A 20,985-nucleotide genomic window follows, 5' to 3' on the forward strand; every position below is an offset into this window, starting at 1 on the left:
ACTACCAACTTTCTTCGATGCTAAATACAAAATCACAAGGTTGTCCTTGAGGTGCTGGAGCCACCTGTGGACAGCCTCATCGCCCCTTTTGCTGAGATATTTATTTTCCTTGATAGCCTAACTGCATACTTGAATATTACTAGAATTCCCTTAGATTCTTTTTGAATCAGTCAGGCACACCAAAAAACAAACAAACAAAAAAATCAAACCCGTTGCCGTCAAGTCGATTCCAACTCATAGCGACCCTGTAGGACAGAGTAGAACTGCCCCATAAGGTTCCAAGGAGCGGCTGGTAGATTCGAACTGCCGACCTTTTGGTTAACAGCCGAATGCTTAACCACGGTGCCCCCAGGGTCCATTGTCTATGCAGTAGAGGGCGTGACCATATTCTGTGTACCACTCCAGTTTGTAATTGTTTTGAGTTATATTTTCTGTATTAATTTTATGCCTTCAACAGTTCTGTAAACACCTTCCTGGTAGGCACTGTTTTGATACCGTAATGCTGTTTATGTTATTATTGTTCTTCTTAACTAACATTAAGCAGTTAGTATACTAGAGACCCGGTACCAAGTGCTTTTGTGTACCTTGTACATAACGCACATACCCATTATCTCATTGATTCGTATGGTTCTCTTATGTTTGCCATGGTGCTGCCTGCGTGTTGAACAGTGTGGTCATTCTCTTCCCCTCTTCCTCTCTGAATCAGCTGCCTTGCATCTTGCTTTGGGAGGGATGTCGCATTGATGATATGGCTGAACTAGTGCCTCATTAGAAATGGACATGAGAGGTCATGGGGACAACTGAATGGCTACAGTACTCGGTGGCAGAAAGAGGAGGGGAAAGAGAAGGAAGATTGAGGGGGCCCAGAGGGAGGGGAAACCCTTCCCCTGGTGGCCCTCATTGTGAAGAATCTGTTGTCAGAGGAGGCTCTGAAATCCTAAACCTATGACTTGGGGATGGGTGAGCAGAACAGCCACTAGAGTAGTAAGCCTCTGAAGCACCCACCTCAGGTGTACAATTTAATGGGGCGCCAAAAAACTCAGGCACAGTAATCAGAATAAATACCGTGTTAGGGCAATCTTTTTAAAAAATCAAAATGAATGCAAAAAAATCCACAATGAACAAAATATTGAAATTTTAAATAAAGACAAGATCGGTAACATTGCCTTTGAGGAGCCATTGTAGAGCTTGGGACAAAAGGAAACTTCAGCAATTCTTGTCCTATTTAAACATTTGGTATTTTGTTCATCATGGGTTTTTAAAATTAATTTTGATTTTTTAAAAAAAATATTGCATTAAAATATTACTTATAGTAATTTTTGGGGCCGCCTTAAATTTTGCGCCCTGGCGACAGACAGCGTGCAGGACTCTCTGGCCTCGTCCTACCCTGTGGTTTGGGCTTGGGAGGAAGGGAGAGGAGGTTGCTAAGGGGCAGCTGCCTCCCTTGCCACTGGCCATAAATCCCGTGTCGTCCCTGATGGGTGTTTAGTCATTGGCTCAGCTCCAGAGAGATGGATGGGCACGGCTGGGGAGAGGTCTCAAACAATGTGGAAAACTTCTTCATAGGTGTTGGCCCTTTCACTGAGTCATACATATTAGGATTTCTTAAGGGTGTCTGGATGAGGTACAGGTGTTCCCCACTTTCACTGACTAATGGAAAGAAATGGAATAAAATTTCTTTCTGCATTTAGCAGTTCTTCCTTCACCAAGGAGGTTGTTAAATGTTGGATTTGATAACCAGAGGACGCTAAAAGCACTCATACCCTTCCTCCTCTGAGTGTGAAGTGGATAAAATCTTCCATCTTATTCATGCTGGTTTACTCTTCCAGCGTTTTGAAGCCTTGGCGTGATCCCGTTCCTGACCTCTGACTTTTTTGCTCTGCACGTACCTGTATTATAACTGAGAAAATGAGCAGAAGCTGAGAGACTGCCATCTTTTCTAAACTCATATTTTGGCAGTCTATGTTGGTGATGTAGTTAAGAGCTACGGCTGCTAACAAAAAGGTCGGCAGTTCAAATCCACCAGCTGCTCCTTGGAAACCCTATGGGGCAGTTCTACTCTGTCCTATAGGGTTGCTATGATACGAGCTGGAACCGACTCAACGACACCTAACAACAAGAAAGTTGATTGTTTTTAGTGGACAGCCCAGACATCTCTTTTGTCCTTTACTGAAAGAACCAGATCACTTGAAGGTCCAGAAGCGTGATGTGTGGGCTCTAACCTGGTTGGCTTGATTCTGGCTGGGGCAGTGGAGTAGCCCATAGGGCAATCTTACTCAGCTTCCAGATGTAAGAGACTGTTTTTTTAAATCCCTACAAGGTGTGCTGAGAACAGACCCAGTCCTGGAGGAAGGGGAAGATGCTGCTGCCACAATCAGTACCTCAGAGGCCCTGTCAGAGGAGGAGCAAGATGAGCTAAGAAGAGAACTTGCAAAGGTAACAAAACCACTGTTTTTTAGTTATGATTATTGCAGTTGTTATGGATTGAATTGTGTCGCGCCAAAATATTTGTCAACTTGGCTAGGCCATGATTCCCAGTATTGTGTGATCGCCCGACATTTTGTCATCTGATGGGATTTTCCTATGTGTTATAAATTCTATGTCTATGATGTTAATGAGGCAGGATTAGAGGCAGTTATGTTAATGAGGCAGGACTCAATCCACAAAATTAGACTGTATTTTGAGTCAGTCTGTTTTGAGATATAAAAGAGAGAAGCAAGCAGAGAGGAGAGGGACCTCCTACCACCAGGAATGAAGAACCAGGAGAGGGGCACGCCCTTTGGACCCGGGGTCCCTGCGCTGAGAAGCTCCTAGTCCAGGGGAAGATTGATGACAAGGACCTTCCCCTAGAGCCAACAGAGAGAGGAAGCCTCCCCTCGGAGCTGGCACCCTGAATTCAGACTTCTAGCCTCCCAGACTGTGAGAGAATAAACTTCTGTTTATTAAAGCCATCCACTTGTGTTATTTCTGTTACAGCAGCACTGGATGACTAAGACAGTGGAAAATACACGTAACATAAAATCTACCATCTTACCATTTTACAGTGCACAATTCAGTGCCATTTAGTACGTTCACGGTGTTGTACAACTATTACCACTGTCAAATTCCAGAACATTTTCAACACCCCAAAAGGAAAGACTGTCTCCCTTCTCCCCTTCCCCCAGCCTGTGGAAACCACTAATCTGCTTTGTATTCCTGTGGATTTGCCTGTCCTGGATCTTTCATATAAATGGACTCATATGCTATGTGGCCTTTGGCGTCTGGCTTCTTCCACTTTGTATAATGTTCTCAAGAAGAACTATTCCATTTGGAGCTTCACGGTTTGCAGTATTGCTGTCTGTGGTTCTGAAGCATGTGGTATTCTCTTACAGTTGGTTCTGGGGAAGAGAGTGCCATGTGGTTTCTTATGCTAGAGGTCTGGAGTAGGGAGAGGAGGCAGAAGATCGTGTAATCGTTCTCTTTTTATGTGAGAAAGGGTATAAATGGGTAGCATAGGTCTGAGAAGCAGGTGTGAAGTAGGACATGGATGAGAGCCGTACCAACGAGTGTCTTCTGGCAGACCTTACTAGCATGATCTGATCTGTTTCCCTCCTTGGCTCATCTGTGTCAGTGGCTTTTGGTCTTCCCTTGGGTGTGTTGTGGAGGTAGGCGCTTTCGAACCCTTCCTCACACTGGGTTTTGTAAACAAGGTAGTCATAGCGTGGATACAACAGATTGGTGATAAATCCTATGAGGAGAGTCAAGGATTAAACACACTGGGTATTTAATGCATGATTAATATTACTGCTTTAAAAAGAAGAAAAACAATATTTTCCACTAGTTATGTATGCTTATTATAGAAACATTAAAAATACTGAATGAAATTAAAATCACCTGCAGTCCTACAAATTAAAGGTTTTGCGTTATCTGCTTTCAGACTGTTTTTCTATGTATATATTGCTGTAACATACTTCTGTATTTTAAGAAGGCATTATAACACACACATCGCTTTTTCCCTCTTTAACAGAATTTAAAGCACTTTTTTTTTTGCCCATAAATAATTTTCTACAACCTCATTTTTATTTGCTGCCTAACCCTTGGTGGGACATATCATTTTTAAACGTTTAGATTGCTTCCAGTTTTGTTATTCTAACAGTATTTTGATGAAAATATTTGCATGTAAACCTTTATGCACTTCTTCAGTTAGTTTCTTAGGATAAATTCCTAGAATTATCCCTGGGTCAAAGGTTCCAAATTGTTTTTAAGGGCACCAAGGCATCTCTGTGTACATCAACATGGCCAAATCGCTATGCAGATGATTTCCCGTAGTGTACGAAAGAGTGCTCTTCCCGAAATCCTTGTTAGGCCTGGGTATTATGATCATTATCAATAAAATAATAGTCACAGCATGTAATCTTTACTGAGCAACTGCTGTGTGGCAAGCACTGAGGGGCGTTATTTCATTAATTGTCACAATGGCCCTGTGAGGCAGGCGCTATTATTATCATGATTTGATGCATGAGGAAACATAGGTCTCTATCTCTAAATAGATTGTATAATTTTATTTAACAGATTTTACTGAGGGCTTCAGGGCACCCAGCTAATTCATAGCAGCATTGGGTCTTGTATCCATGTCTTCATTAACTCCAGCGCCTGTGCTCTTGACCTTGAATCTGTGTGGTAGTCACACTTTTCCAGAGATTTATGTTATTTTTACAAAAGCCTTGTGAGACACATGTGGCAGATATACTATTACTGTTACTAGTTAAGATAATAATAATATATAACGATTATGTGTATAATAAAAATCATTAACATTTAAAACCAAGGGATAGTTTTCAATTTGGAAAGGAAAGCAGAATCGCAGCTGAAATAGTTATAGAATCTTCAATAAAATGGAAATATTCTAAAATCCTGTTCACTCATTATTTTTGAGGTGTATCAGAGATTCTTAATCCTGCTCTCCTTTAATGCCTTGAACGTTATGTTGTTACCTAAAATAGAAGAAAAGTCAAATTAAGGAATTCTGGCTGTGATGTGCTGGACTAGGGCAATACACTGCGTTGTTCGGGAAGATTGCAGTGATCTTTCTTTCTAACTTTCATTAGGGGAAGTGACATGAGATCCTCAGAGGTGTTTCAAAGAATAGACCATGTAAGTCTGTCCTTTGAAGTATCTGAGGATTTGGGATTTGGTGGAAAGAAAGAGGTGTACAGTATCAAAAAAGTAAGAGTTACAATGAGATTCAGCCAGTAAACTAAGAAGTAGAGTCACCTGGGTTGAAATTCTGGTTCCTGCATGATTAGTTGGACGACTTTAGGCAAATCATTTATTTAATTTTGAACCTGATTCATTCTCCTTTGCTGCTTATTTTTTCTTATAATCTACTTTATCAAGGGTGCCTCTTTTTAAAATACGGCTTCTAAAACAGGGTACAATGTTTGAGGTCTTGTCTGACAAGCACAGAAGAATACGTATTTGTTCTAGACTCTACATTCCAATTAACACAGTCAAAGAGCTGTGTTATCCCTTTTTTTCACCAGTCACATCACGTTTGTTTATCCTTTTCTCCTTTTATTGAGCATTATTTCTTTCTGCTTTGTGTTTTCTAAAGATTTAGTGAGCAATGAAAACAGAAGGCCATGTTGACTTTGAAATCAAAAAGTGTTGTGCAGGTTGGGGCTGAGAATTGCTCTGTGAAAACCTAAGAGCAGCGTCCTTCTGAGGGTCTTGTGCTGGACATTCTTTAGAGTACCCGTTTTCAGTCTCCTGGGTCAAAAGTCTCTCGCGCATGGTGTCCGCTTCTCTCTGTGAGTCTGCTCTTTTTTCCTCCACTCTCAATCTTTTTCTTTCTTTATAGCTTCTGCTCACGGTTTTAGCTTCCTCAGATCTTTTCAAACTGGCCACAACATCATCTTAGTGAGCCCCACCAACACCTAAGACGGTTCTCTCCAAGTATTTCAGCTTCTCCTTCTAACTTTGTTTCTTAACCCAGATTCCTGAGTAAGACAGACGCTGATTTGTTGAGCTCCCCTTTCACACCCGTGCGTCACTGATTGCTGGCTGGTACGTGGGTCAGCTGTCCTTGGGTCAGGGCCCACTTCTCACCGCTTAGCTGGTCCGGAAGCATCGGGGGGTCCACATGGACCTTTAGCAGGGACTCTGGGTGAGGCAGTTTGATTTATTTATGGCTGTGGCATTAGCAAGCACTAGAACTGACATATCCAGTATAAACTCACGTGGAAATAGGAAGAAAGTGGATTTGGGTTTGGCTTGGTTGTGCCTGTTTTGGTGGGGAAGGAGAGTAGTTTGATTTAGTAGACGAATGAGAATTTTTATGGGCATTCAAGTAGAAATGTCCAGTGGAAACTACAGGCCCAGAAGTCAGGAGAGAGACTGCTGGAGTAATTTGAATATTGTCTTTGGAGAGACATACAGCCCGAAGACTCCACGAGATAGCTGGGTAAAGAAGGATAGGGAGAAGCGAGAAGGCTGAGGACACCTCAGGATGGGGATATAAAGAGGTGCCGTGCAAGAGAAAAGAATCTCTATAGAACAGATACACCGGGGACCAGCTTCCTTAATAACATTAGACAGTGAAATCTGTGAGAGCCGGAACTCAACAGGACTGCCTTGTTTTTCTGAGACTTGGCCAGTTTCCCGTCTTTGAACAGGGTACGGTCATACTGCTTTTCTGTGGCCCTCTATTAGTGGAAAATATGTGAGTTTTCCTTCTCTGACAGGTTTCTGCCTTACACAGGTCCTGGCTTTGGCAGGTGTTACCGTGTGTTGTTTTAAAGTGAAACAGGTAAAGGAATCAAAATGAACAAACAAATGAGTCTAGAATTTGGAGTACAGTTTTGCACTGATAATAACTTATTGAATGACTCCTGCTGTATTTCTACCCGAACCCCCTTCCGCGTAGGTTGAAGAGGAAATCCAGACTCTGTCTCAAGTATTAGCAGCAAAAGAGAAGCATCTAGCAGAGATCAAGCGGAAACTTGGAATCAGTTCACTACAGGAAATAAAGCAGAACATTTCCAAAGGGTGGCAGGACGTGACAGCAACATCCGCGTATGTTCATTTGATCGTACATTTTTCTAGAGAGTGTTAAAGGACGCTTTTACCCCTTTTGGCTGTGGAGGGGACTAGGAATGGCTGATGATGCATCCGTAGCTTTTCTTTGGATGACACGGGGAACATTCTTCCCCATTTCCAAGTGTATTTGACTCTTTTCTCACTTCAGCATTCTAGACCATTCTGGGGAATAGAAAGAAAACAAGTCTCCTGGTAGTTAAATAAAATTTAAATTCCAGAAATGCTACATAGTGACTTGCTAAATGTGTGCATTGTTGTCCCATAGTCCTCAGAATAACCCTGGAGGGTGGGTGGTAAGAGAGCCCTAGAGAAGGAAACAGGCTCAAGTAAGATGAGTTTTGACTCAAAATGTGGAATCTGGATTTAAGCTCGAGTCTAGCTGACTACAGTGCCAGGTTTTTTTGTTTGTTTTTTTTAAACCCTGCTCTTACAAACCGTGAAGGAGCCCTGGTTGCTCAACGGTTAACCACTCAGCTGCTCATGGAAAGGTTGGCGTTTTGAACTCACCCGGTGGCTCCACGGGAGAAGAGACCTCACAATCTGCTCCTGTAAAGATCACAGCCTAGAAAACCTTACGGGGCAGTTCTTCTCTGTCACACGGGGTCACTAGGAGTTGACAAACAACTCGACCGCACCTAACACCGACGGCAGCAACAGCATACGAACCATAAGATTCTCTTTTCCCAGTCGCGGCAGAGGCCAACTCCTTAACCTTTGTGTTTTGATCACACGGATTGTGATATGGCATTATTAGCAGCAGTTTTGTTTCCCAGCAAAAGGAGCAAGCTTCTGTCCAACTGTGTTCTTTGTCTTCTGTAGTCATTCCCGTCTGCTGAGCTGGTGTGCTCAGTGGTGGCTTTTTCATCAGCAGTGAGGCAGACTGCATTTCTGAAACGGCAGGACTAGGGTGCTGGCTCCTTTTGGTCCGTTTTCCCCCTGTATAAGTTGGCAGTGGGAAAACTATTCTTTGACTGTATCACCATCAACTATGTTTGCTTGTAGTATCTGCTGTTGACAGGTAAGTAAAATTGCCTGAGCGTGTGTTTCTAGAATGTGGGGATTTTAACCTCTTTGATAGGTACCGTATGCTTGTTTTTTTTTTTTCTTCTTTTCTTTCCCTTCTCTAATCCCCAGGTAGATGGGAAGAGGGAGGTGGTAAATTGTACCTCTGTGTTACGGCAGATGTTACACTGGAGTCGCTGTCAGGACTGTGCCTTTTACATCCTCTGTGGAGAGCTCAGCGCCTTATTCGGTAGCTCTGCAGATGTGCGAAATTAAAAACAATTCTTTATGTCCGTAACATTTATTTGGACCATAAAATACATGTGAGCCCTGCCTCTCCCGGGCTGCTGCTTATTTCTGGCCCCCTTTTAGGGGATGAAGTTGTAAAAGGCATCTGAAGAATCTGATTTCATTTTTGCTTGGAAAAGGAAGGAGGGGCAAGAGGTATAATTTATTTCAGACTGTAGCTCGTTTTCATCTTTGCTCTGTGACTATTTTTAGTCCCTTCCCTGGCTTTTTTTGGCGTTAGCCTTTCTGGCTGTCCCGGGGCACTGCAGAAGATGTTGCCTGGAATTATGATTAAGGATGAGATTCTGTGAAGGATTTTAAGTGTTTTTTTTTTTTTTTGAGAGTTCTTGAGCAGGTGGTCACCACTGCATTTGAAAGAATGGCTGTTCTTTTTGGCTGATGTCTCTTTCTCTGCTCTTTCATGATTTAATACAGATACAAGAAGACGTCGGAAACCTTGTCTCAAGCTGGACAGAAGGCGTCAGCTGCTTTTTCATCTGTTGGATCAGTGATCACTAAAAAGCTGGAAGATGTAAAGTATGTCTTCATTTTTCTCTGCTCGTTAAGTAGCTGAGGCAAATGAAAACACATGATTGTGGCTGCATTTGTTTCTTGACTTTGGATCTGAATGAGGCCTGACTCTCCTCTGCTGGGGTGAGGGGGGCGCTCCTTCAGCCCAGCACATGAGATGCTTGCCAGAATTCTTCTGGGCCTAGCGCTCGAACTGCAGAATGATCTTCCTATGGATGCACTTAAGGTCATTGAAAAATTCTGGTTGTGAACTTTTGTGTATGTTTGTTCCTTCTCGGTCAGACAGAGTAGGTGTATCTCTCGTGGTGCAGACTTGGGCTTGTGGGCCGAGCCTGGTGTCTCGCTGGAGTTGAGTATAGGCCCGTTCAAGTGCACACTTGGATCGAGACGTGGCTTCACTTCCGTATGTTACATGTTTATCCCGTGGTGTGAGTGCAACATGCTCGTTTGTGCACTGATTTGCACTTATCTGTAAACCGTGTCACTCTCATGCTCGGGCCTAAATCTTGATCGTGAGCAGTTGCTTTTTATTTTGCATTTGTGTTTTAGATTAGACCGCAACATTTTCCTTGCCATTTTGATAAAACCACTTCACAGTGCTTTCATGCCTCCCCGCCCCGCAGCGTGGATTCGAGTAGCGCTGAAAATGACAGATGTGGTTGAAATCAGCTGCGCTTCTGTGGGCATGCAGGATTTGTGTGTGTGTGTGTGTGTGTGTGTGTTTAAACAAACCTCAGGTTGCATGACTTCGTGCTTTTCCTTTGTGGGGAACAACCAGAATTTTGTTGGTTGAATAGGTTCAGTCTACCAATGTATTATATGTACTCTGCTGTGCCAAAAGGACTAAACGATCCGTTCATTGTATTTTAACTATTATCATTCTAAGCATAATGCAGCAAACATAGCTTTCTTGAACCTTTGGACAATTATCTATACATCTGTTAGGTGCTCTGACTTCTTTTTTATGCCAACAGAATTGTGTAACACTTTAGATTCCAATTAAGACCTTATACAGGTTTTAAAAAGTAGGTTATGTCATTGTTTGAGGTTGACCAGAACTTCCTTTCTTTTTTAATACTTACTCTGGCTTCTTGCAGATTGCAGGCGTTTTCACATTCCTTTAGGTAAGGAGAGTTTGACCTGTCCCTGCTGTTCAGCGGTCCTGTAAGACCAGTGTGCCAAGATCAGCTTATTTCGCCATGTTGGATGGTTGTGCTTGCCCGTTACATGGTTTTCTTGCATTTGGAGTATCTTTCTCTGTAGTGCTTTTCTAATTTCAGGGGAGGATTTCTTGGTATACCATGGGTAATGGAGAAATTAAAAGAAGAATTGGATGCTGTGGCTCAAGGGATAGGGAATTGATTTTGCTGGGTCTTTTCTACTTTGTTCTTTTTTGTAAAAAGACGCAGCTTTACCGTGGCATGCGGAATTCCTCCCTTTTTATGTCTGACTTTGTTTGTTTTCGATGCTTTTCTTCCTCTAGTGCATTTTTCAGGGCGTTGGTGTTTTCCCTCCCCTGGCTCCTGTGACTGCAGTGCAATGTGCTGTTAGGCTGCGGTCTCACCAGGCTACTCTGCCTTGGTTAGTCCTTGTCTGACTTGCTTGTGGTTTCTAATATTCTGTATTTTTTAACTATACATGCAAAGAATATTCATTGTTTTCAAAAGGAAAAATAAAGTCTGCTAGGCCAGAAAGGAAAGCACATTGAAAAGATGTCAGCCAAAATCACGCCTGATAGATGGTAACTCTGTGTTGTGAGCGACCTCTCCTCTCTCCCGTGAAGACCCTCCCTCCATTTGTCCTGTTAGTTGTTGGAGGGCAGGAAGGTGGAGGAGGGTCTTGACAGTAGAAGCAGGAAGGATCGTATAGTCGTCTTCATCTCTGTTGCTAATAATGCAGATCATATTCTCAAACATTCACTTGCTATGGGCCTGCCTGTTTGCCTTCTTAAGTCAGCAAGCAGATGCTTATAGCTGAGGCCCTTCTGCCTTAATGACACTTAGCCCAAGAAGTCAAAGGAAATCATAGGCGTACATAAACTCTAAATGTTGAACTATTTAAATCTAAAATTGTGCCTTAAAAAAAATCAAGTTATCAATGAAGGGAAGTAAAATTCTTTGTGAAGGTGATTCTGTGTCTTCAGTGTTAATTTAAAATGTCCTAAGTACTGTAGGCAACTCCTAAGACAATTTTGTCTTAAGTTACATGAGTTTGTGAATAAGCAGTAAATTAGGTAGATCTGTATTCAGTCCCATAATCCATGCTGCTGACTTTGGAGTGCCTACTGTGGGCAGGTATTAAGAATGTAACATTGAACCGGGCATAGTTCTTGTTCTCCTAGAGCTTAAAATCTTTGAGTGGAGTGGGCGAAGGAAGTGAGAACTTGGGAGGAGTTAAGAATGGAAGAACCTTGACCATACTTAGTTTTAAAAATGTTAAGGGTAGCATATAAATAAATATAAAATACAAAAGTATTTGCTATGTAAAGGCTGTTAGAAGAAACCTTAGTGATGCAGTGGTTCAGCGCTCAGCTGCTAACCGAAAGGTGGTTGGTTCAAACCCACCATCAGCCACTCCATGGTAGAAAGATGTGGCAATCTGCTTCCATAAAGATTACAGCCTTGGAAACCCTGTGGCACAGTTCTACTCTGTCCTATAGGGTCACTGTGAGTCGGAATCAACTCGACGGCAGTGGGTTTGGTTTTGGGTTTTTGAAAGGCTGTTAGGAGACCCTGGGTGGTGTATAGAGTTAATGTGCTCAGCTGCTAACCAAAAGGCTGGAGGTTGGAGTCCACCCAGAGGCATCTCAGAAGAAAGTCCTGGCAATCTACTTTAGAACAATTAGCCATTGAAAACCCTGTGGAGCACAGTTCTACTCCAGCATACATGGGGTTGCCATAAGTCAGAGTTGACATGATGGCAACTAGTTTTGAAGGGCTGTTAAGGATTGATATGTTTAATCAGTATGTATCACTATTCTTTTTCTGTATGTTGAAAAAGATTAAGTAAATGTACATAGGTTTGGTTCAGTCTGTACTGTCTTCTTAATTCATCAGAAGCAAATGGTTGGCTCTTTTCTAGTTCCTTGCACAGGTCCCTTTTTTCGTTTCATTTAAAAGTGTTATTAAGACTATATGTATATATAAAAAATACACAGACACTCACACACACACATATATATGTATATATATAATTTTCAGTCCTGCTTGTAATATATCAGTACGTGGAGTCTAAAGTAATGCTTTTGATTAAAACTTAGAAATGAGAGAAATAAGATTACCTTTTGGAAGTAAAACTATATCATTCTTACAGACCAAAGAGTTGGACAAAGTCACTTTAAACAAAATTCTATACCTACAAGCCCTGACTGTAACTTGACTTAATGTGTTCACATATATAAAGAAAAAAACATGTCTTTTAAGTAACGTGAGTCACAACAACAGTTAACTGGCAGTGTTCCCCCAAGCTCTGTTGAAGGAGAGGGACCTTGGACAGGAGACTCGGAGTGTTCCAACCCCAGAAGCAAGGGCTTTCCTCCCATGGAGATGGACCGTGAGGTTTCTTTGCCAGGCGCTGTGACGTCTTTGGCTAATCCTGCTACCTACCCTTTGTTCCAACTCCATGCTTCACCCAGCAAACTTAGGACAGTGGTTTCACTCTCTGATGTAACTATGGTTATAGAAGGAGAAAATGTACTAGTTTTGCCAACATGAATTTGTCAGACTTAGCAACGATTTTTTTTTTTTTTTAATTTTTAAAAACTTTTTTTGTTGTACTTCAGGTAAAGGCTTACAGAACAAATAGTTTCTCATGAAACAGTAGTACACATATGGTTATATGACATTGGTTAACAATGCCAGGACATGTCAACCTTCTCCCTTCTTGACCTTTTTTTTTTTGGTGAAAATATACATAGCCAAAGATACACCATTTAAAAAATTCCTACATGCACAGTTCAGTGACATCAACTATGCTCTTCCAATTGTGCTGCTATTCTCACTTTAGATGAAGGTTTACAGAATAAAATACTTTCTCATTAAACAGTACACATGTAGCCCTATGACAATGGCTAACAACCTCACAACACATCAACACTATCCTTACTCAGCCTTGGGTTCCCTATCACCAGCTTCCCTGTCCCCTTCTGCCTTCTAGTCCTTGTCCCTGGACTGCTGTGCCTCATTAGTCCCATTTGGTTTTATGGGGCTGTCCATTCCCCGGCTGAACAGTGAACCTCGGAAGTGACTTCACCACTGAAAGACTTAGCAGCAATTTTTATTTTGCATTGCCAGTTAATAAATTAGCACTTGAGATTTAAATATTTGCTGTATGTCTTGGAGAGGGAGAAAGCGATCTGTTCTTGGTACCCTGAGAACTGGGTGTCTGAGACAGCAAGGCTGAGGGCCAGAGGGATGTGGGGCCGACCTGGAAGTCCTCCGAGGGAGAGTCAGGTAGCCTTCCTCCCCCCCCCCCCCCCCGTGGTTTGTTTATTTCCACCCCTCTCCTTGGTGCTGATTTTCTACCCGTTATATGGTAAACCGCTGAGTCACGTCTTTAAAATTTGAGAGAACCTTTAAAAGAGGTTTCTCATGTCAATTGGTGCCAGTGTTAAACACACATAAATTACGGCGTTATTACTATCATACTCTAGTAGTAATCTCATTAGTCTGATATTTTTGATGTATTTAAGAGGAAGTGCTAATTAACTTTGCCTTTATTTCCAAAGGAAATTCTACCTCTTTAAATGTATGTTTCTTCATGTAGAACTCTGGATATTTTTTATTTGTTTAAAGCCATTCCAGCCAGGTAATTCCTTTTTGCTGAAAATTTCTACCGCTTAATAGGAAAAGAAATCATCTGTCAGCCAGAGAGTGTATACCTTTCGATTAGAACTTAACAGCTCTAATGAACTTTTCTACTTTTCATGCCCATGCTTCCTAATCTTACTTAGCGAAGTTGTTTATCCATTCCTTCTTTCATTCAAAAGTATTTACTGAATGCCAACTCTGCGCCAAGCAGTGTTCGAGACTGTGGGGATGGACTTGTTAACAACCAAAATAACGACTGGCTGAATTTGAAAGTGTTGAGAGAATATAGGCTAGTATGAAATAGGTTCAGTTAAAGACATCCTAATAATAACAGTAACAGTTAAACATTAGAAGTTACTTTGATTCATAACCTACCTTAAGCAATTGTTGTAAGGGCCGAATGAAATACTACATAGGTAGCTCTTTTAAGCACGCGTGGCCCATGGTAAGCATTGAATACATGTCAGTCATCAGCTCTTCTTCTTCCCCTCCTCCTCCTCACGCTTCTTCCTACCTTTTCCTTCCTCCTTCTCCTTTATTATTCGGGATAGGAAGATCAAATAACTGTGTAAGAAATGAGGAAACTTTTAAAAAAATCAGTTCAGCTTTTTAAAAGGATAACTTTTTCAAAGTAAGAGTAAATGTAAGCGTGAGATTGAAAGCTAATTACTGAGTTTGAGTGGGATTTAGGTTGCCCCCTTTGAATTTTTCTCCGGAGTTTTTGAGAAACCCAGATTTACATTCCTACTTTGCTTGTAGATTAATATATTTGAGGGTTAGAAATCAAGTGGGAGAGAATTTTAACAGAAATTGTTTTAATAGATGCTGACTATTTCTTAAAACATATCAGTTAGAGATGATTCTGGTCCAGTAGCAACATGGTTTTCTGGTTTTGAAGTTTTCCATATTTAAACTTGAATGAAATTGGAGATGATGTGTGAGCCGAGGAAAGCTGAAGCTTTGTGTAACCTTCCATAGAGAATCCAGAAATGAAAGAACAGCTGTCCTATACTTAGATTACTGGCCAGTCATCAACAAAATTGAATTTATTTAAATACGGATTGTGGAGAGGATCAAACAACTATGGATGGACTTGAAACTGATAAGTGCTCCTTGTTCTTCCTACTAAAATGGCTTCCTCAAAAGTAGAGAGACCTTGGCTTTGTATCTTTCTGTATTAATTTCACTGATTTCATTCTCTCTTCAGTGGGTATATTTTTAAACTTTTTTTAAATTGTAAAATGTAACACGTCCAGAAGAGTTCAACATGCTTTATTTGAATGGCTTTTAAGAACATTTCGTTTCATTGGGATTGAGTACAAGTATCTCTTGTTAGAAAACTGGTACCCCTATGCAGTAATGATACATGATTTTAAAACCATATAGAGGTGTCAAATAGCTGACTTATTTTGAAACCTTCCCATTTTGGCCTGGGAACAAATATCTGGGAGAAAGACGGCTGCAGGACCCCTTCGCTGACCTCACTTTTGTGTGTGTATACGTGTGGGCTTCCGTGTGTGTACCTGTGTGCACCTAAATGCGTGTGCTTCATTTTTGAGGGGAGGTGATGAACACTGCCTAGGAGTTCTGAAGACCCAGGGTTCCGTTCTTGCTTCTGCTTTTCACTAGCTTTGTGACCTTGGGTGAATCATTTAACTCCTGAGCCTTGATTCTGTATGTCTTCCAGTCCTGCTGAAAGCACTTTACAGTTTTCAAGGTGCTATAAAAATGCAAGATTGTATGATTAGCTGTAGTAACTACTGGGATTATATTAATATTGGCTCGTGAATCAAATTATGTTGGAATAACTTTGACCCCGTCCACCTCAAAAAATAGGTAATTCTTCATGATGCCAAAAGAATAAAGCTTCTGTAAAGCTAAGTGTTGTTTACCTTTATAACGCCTATTCACCACTGTACTAACTTCATTTCTGTCTCTTTTAATGCTGCCTCTTAGTATACGCTCCATTCAGCATTCAATTAGCATGCCTGCTATGAGGTAAAGTATATTTTTACATAATGTAATGGGTCTTACACTTTCCTGTTGTCTAGAATTCTACTTTAAACAAGCTGTGTGTTTAACATTGTATCTATTTTCAGTTGCTTTTCCTATGATGTTGGGATGGGTGCCGTGTGTGTGTGTGTGTGTGTGTGTGTGTAAAAGAATTATTATTTCTGTTTTATTTTGTAAACCTATTAAATTCCTTCATATCAGAAATCTGTTTAATTGAAAAAGTGAACACTGCTGATCTAATAAACATTCTCTTTTCATGGATATAGATGTCTCCCCACCTCTGTCTCCACGTGCTTTGATTACGCGCTTTTTTGCACACTCCCCATTTTTACTTCTTTATCCTCGTGTGACCTTTGAAGCCATCTGCTTTAATTCTGCTATCCTCTTTCATCAGGAAACAGTGGCATATAGCATGACCTCACCTGACCTGTCTAGAGAGGCAGAAGATTTTGGGCAATCTATGCTTAGCTTAAACTTCAGTGTACATCAGAATTACGTGGAGGCTTGGTAAAACCTGCTGGCTGGGCCCCAGCCTGGAGTTCCGGGTTCTGTGGGCTTGGTCTGGGACCTGAGCCTCTGCATCTAACAAGTCCCTGAGAGATGCTGATGCCACTGGTCTGGGCACCACATTTTGAGAACCGCTGGCTTTAACTGTTCCACTCAGCACCGCAGCAGAAAGGAGAATAGCCTTGTTGCTTCTTTGTCTTTTTCATCTGGGTAGTAGGAGGGATACTCAGAGTCGGGAAGAGTATAGGTAAAGCGTAGGGAGCCTGCATGTAAGAGACGAAGACACTGTGATTGTCCTTAGGGAACATGGGTCAACGTAACTGTATGGGCCGGGCTGTCAGGAGGCCACTGGGCCACGTGGGCAACGCCAGGTCTCTCCGCTCTTCTTTTTGGCCCCTTGTTCCCTGTTTATTGTGCTGCTCCCTGAGAACAGGGATCCCTGTTTGTGAAACCCCATCCAGTCTGCGTCTCCTGGTTGGGCGCTGAGGGTTCCTGTAAGAATCCTGTGTCAGGTAACAGTGACTGTCAACATGACTTCTAGAGCACAGCAGCTTAACCAAAATTAAATTGATCTGATGGTGACATTTTTTGGTATCGTAACACGTTGGTTGTGGAAGTGACAGAACTGACATTTTATCTGATTTTGTTCCCTTCTTCTCACATATGTGTGTGACTGTGTCTAAGACTGGCTTTGTTCATGGAATCAAAAGTGAAATGGTAGAAGTGTTAAGTCAGATACTGATACTCTTAAGTAACAGTGGACATTATCTGTGTATGTACCTGAACACGTGGTATAGGATGGGAGCGTGAAACCTTTGTCAGAGGAAATCTTTTCTTTCCCCCGAATTTTCTTTAAGTGACTCAAGTTTATCTTGACATGTGTATCTTCATCGTGTATTTAGATAAAATAAGTACCATATTTTTAGGCAAATAATGTGCACGTTATCCAATTTTTTGCCAACTGTGCCCCTCCCAGGTATTGGTGTAAGCACTGTGCTAATTTTTTTATATGTTGCTGTAAACAAACAGCATACACACTTAGGAGGACAGGGAGGGCATGGCTGGCAAACAGATTTATAACACAGCACATTATTTGTGTAGAAACACAGTGTATCTGTTCTTTTGCTGATTGAGAATAATGGACTCAAATATTACCCTCCTCGTATTTGGCAAAAAGGGAATAGAGTCAACTAATGATGTTTTCAAAATTGTTGAGTTTTTTTTCAGTGTTTGTAATTTTACTATTTGTTTTTATTTTCTCTCTGTAGAAACTCCCCAACTTTCAAATCATTTGAAGAAAAGGTTGAAAACTTAAAGGCAAGTAGAGAGATGAACAGGGTTTTTGGGATATCTTGCCTGGTGTCTTAATTTTCTTTGGTGTGGGTAAATCATTTACATTAGTACTTCTTTCTAAAAATATTTAAAGAACTTTAAGAACTCTACTCATTAAGTTATTAGCGGACATTTAAAGTGATATGTACTCTTTTAATCAATATTTATTGAGTGTGTTGTAGCATGTCAGCATTCTGAGTGTGAGAGGAATGTACAATTTAAAAAGCAAGAGTGCTTGAAAAGTTTTGCCTTATTCATGTCAAATATTTTCATAATGGGACAAAATCTAATATTGTAGAAAATTAAAAACATTATAGAAAAGCACAAAACATTTAAAAAAAGAAAACTTGTCCTACCATCCAAAGACAGATGTATGTAGTGGGATTATACTGTTATGCTTTATAAAAGAATTAACCATACATCATGACAGCTTCTCCAGATCATTGAAGATTCTTCTTCAATATTACGTTTAATGGCTGCCGTATATGCCTTATAACGGATATTGTTTGTTTACGCCTCAGTCATTGGAAATTTTAATTATTATAAATAATGCCACAGTGATGATCATTGAAGATTCACTGCTTTAGTATTTTTTTTATTTCTTTGGTTTCAATGAAGGGGAATGATTGCCCGTAATTATTGGTTTCATTAATTTGTAAATTGTATTATCTGCAAGATGATACTCAAAACTACAAAATCATCATCTCTCAGGACCGCAGGCGACCTGAAGGGTATCTAGTTCCTATCCAGCGCTGACCTCTACGGAATTTGCACTAGGCCGTGGTTGATGCTGTGTAATGTCTCCAGTGATGTACTGAAATCCTTGGGGAATGGAAGCCCATATGCTCATTTCTTTCTAGACTAACTTTGATAATTACAGTGGATATATTTTAAGGGTTAGAACTAACATCTTAAATTTTTATATAAATCAGCTTAAAACAAATCTTTAGATTAAGTCTTTCAGGACTATAACCGAGTTACTTAGTGTTAAATGCATCCTTTTTAAATTACAGAAGTCGGTACGATTACTGCAAGAAAACGCAACAAAGTGCAGTGATCGCGACCTTGTTTCTTGCACGTTCCAAACATTAATGCACACGTTTTCTGCGTCTACATAAATGTGTAAATGTTTTGCGAAAAGGATTCCTACTGTACGCACAGTCCTATAACCTGTTCATTCAACCTCCACTAGAACTCATGAATGCAGGGGTCTGTTCTCATGCTCACTGATACAGCTCAAGAGCCGGGAACAGCCCTTAGCGTGGTGTAGCCACTCAATAACGTATTTGATGAGTAAAAAATATATCAGAGTCATTCTTCTAGGTCAGTACAAGAGACGTACTTTTTTCTTTTTAACGCTGAGTCATATATTGGAGAACAAGCTGCACGTTGCAGGAAACGGGCTTATAGTAACTCCATTCTCAATATAGTTAGGACTATCATAGCATCTCCTTGAAATCTACCCTAAGCGTTAGTTTTGGAATGGCTAATTGGAAAACCATAGCAACTTATGCTTGACAGTAAGGATAAGGAGAAACTTCTAGGTCATTTATTACCCATGTTCCTCCGGAGTGTAGTTAGACTATAAATTGTGAAAGCTGCTTGACTAGGCATCATTCAGATAAATATGTAATTTTTAAAATGTAGAGTGCATTAAATAAATATACTGAATACTGTATAATATATGCACCATTTAAAAAGTATCCTCAGGAAACTGCAAAATACAGTTGTATTTTGGGATATGAAAATTAGATAAATTATATTTATGTTCAGTTAAACACCAGGTCTCCTAGATTTTGGATTGATTCATTTATCTGTGATTATTGACCATCTGCCGTCTGCCAGCAATGAGCATTTGGTACTGGAGATACTGTGGTGAGCAAGAGAGACACAGACCGTTTCTTCAAGATGTGTAGACAATTAAATGGCCCGTGAAAACAAAGTGATGCGGGAAGTCTAGGGTACAATGAAGACACATCGCAGGAACCCGACTAGGTTGACAGGAGGAAGGTCAGGGAAGGCCTTTGAGGATGTGATAATATATATTGAAGCCTTTAGGTTGAGGGGAATGTTTGAAGCCTTGGGGCCCTTTTGAGGAATATTGGGAAGTTCACTGTGGCTAGAAGATATGGAGCAGGAGACAGAGGCAGAGAGGAGGGCAGGCAACATTAAAGAATTTAGAGTTAGGGCAGTGGGAAGCTGTTGAAGGATCTTACACAACCCAAGTGGTGCATCCTGGTGTGCAGTTTAGGAACATCACTGGCTGCCCTGCAGGTGGAAGACAAAGACTGAGGCAGGGACACTAATTGGAGGTCATGGTGATCCAGGCCAAGAATGATGGTGGAGTGAACTAAAGCAGTGCAAGTGGGACAAAGACTGGACATCTTTAGAGGTTACAAGTGACAGAAAAATAAAAGCTAGTGATTGATTAGATGTGGAACAAGAAGGATCAAGGACAACTCCCAGGAGTTTGTCTTGGGCAATTTGGTGGTGGCACAGTGGTTAAGAGTTACAGCTGCTAACCAAAAGGTTGGCAGTTCAGAGCCACCAGCCACTCCTTGGAAACCCTGTGGGCAGTTCTGCTGTGTCCTGTAAGGTCATTATGAGTCGGAATCGACCTGACGGCAGCGGGTTTGAGTTTTTGTTTTATTTTTAATGCCATTTAAAGTTCAATAAAGAATAGAGAAGGGCCAGTTGTAAGGAGTTCTTCAGTTGTGGAGATGTTCAGTTGCAAGGATTCTTAACATTTCCTTATAGTTAAGGAATGTGTTTTAATAAATTTAATAACTATAATGGATACAAGTTATGCAAACTTCTCAAACAATTCTCAGGTACTGCTTGGTTTTTGGAAACCCTGGTGGTGCAGTGGTTAAGAGATACAGCTGCTAACTAAAAGGTCAGCAGTTCAAATCTACCAGATGCTCCTTGGAAACCCTATGGGGCAGTTCTACTCTGTCCTATAGGGTCACTATGAGTCGGTATCGACTTGACAGCAGTGGGTTGGGTTTGGTTTTTAATGGGAGACCAAAAAGAATGAGAGAGAAAATTCCACCTAGTTTCCAGGTGTTAACCGGTCTCTGGCTATTCAGTTATTAAAGTTGAACTAAAAAAGTCCAAGTTCAAGACCCACTCTGAGCTTCTTGCACTCTTGGTTATTGACTAGCTTCCTGATGTCAGCTAGCTGTCCTGTTGGTCAGTCATGAGATGTAATACGGTGAGAGAATATAGATTGGATTGATAAGGATGAAGTGACGTTACGTGTAAGGGTTTTGAAAAGCATAAACTGCTGTACAAGTGGAGGGCAGATGTATTTATTCAAACATATTTACAGACATTTCAAGTCAGAGACACAGGAGTAGTGCTTCCAGACTTTTAACATGTATGTGAATCACCTGGGGATCTTGTTGACACGTAGACTTCAATTCTG

At 41.0% G+C, this 20,985-nt stretch overlaps 1 protein-coding gene across 2 annotated transcripts in view; it reads left to right on the plus strand.

Moving 5' to 3' along the window:
* Positions 1-20,985, plus strand: part of TPD52 (tumor protein D52) — an 81,063-nt gene that overhangs the window by 57,342 nt on the left and 2,736 nt on the right. For both annotated transcript variants that reach the window (XM_023740303.1, XM_004386003.2), the window contains exons 2-5: positions 2,321-2,436; positions 6,905-7,053; positions 8,803-8,904; positions 17,495-17,543. In XM_023740303.1, the coding sequence (XP_023596071.1) occupies positions 2,321-2,436; positions 6,905-7,053; positions 8,803-8,904; positions 17,495-17,543 (416 nt within the window). The remainder of the gene's footprint in view (positions 1-2,320; positions 2,437-6,904; positions 7,054-8,802; positions 8,905-17,494; positions 17,544-20,985) is intronic.

The sequence above is a fragment of the Trichechus manatus genome, unplaced genomic scaffold, assembly GCF_000243295.1.
Source record: "Trichechus manatus latirostris isolate Lorelei unplaced genomic scaffold, TriManLat1.0 scaffold00152, whole genome shotgun sequence".
Lineage (NCBI taxonomy): Eukaryota > Metazoa > Chordata > Mammalia > Sirenia > Trichechidae > Trichechus > Trichechus manatus.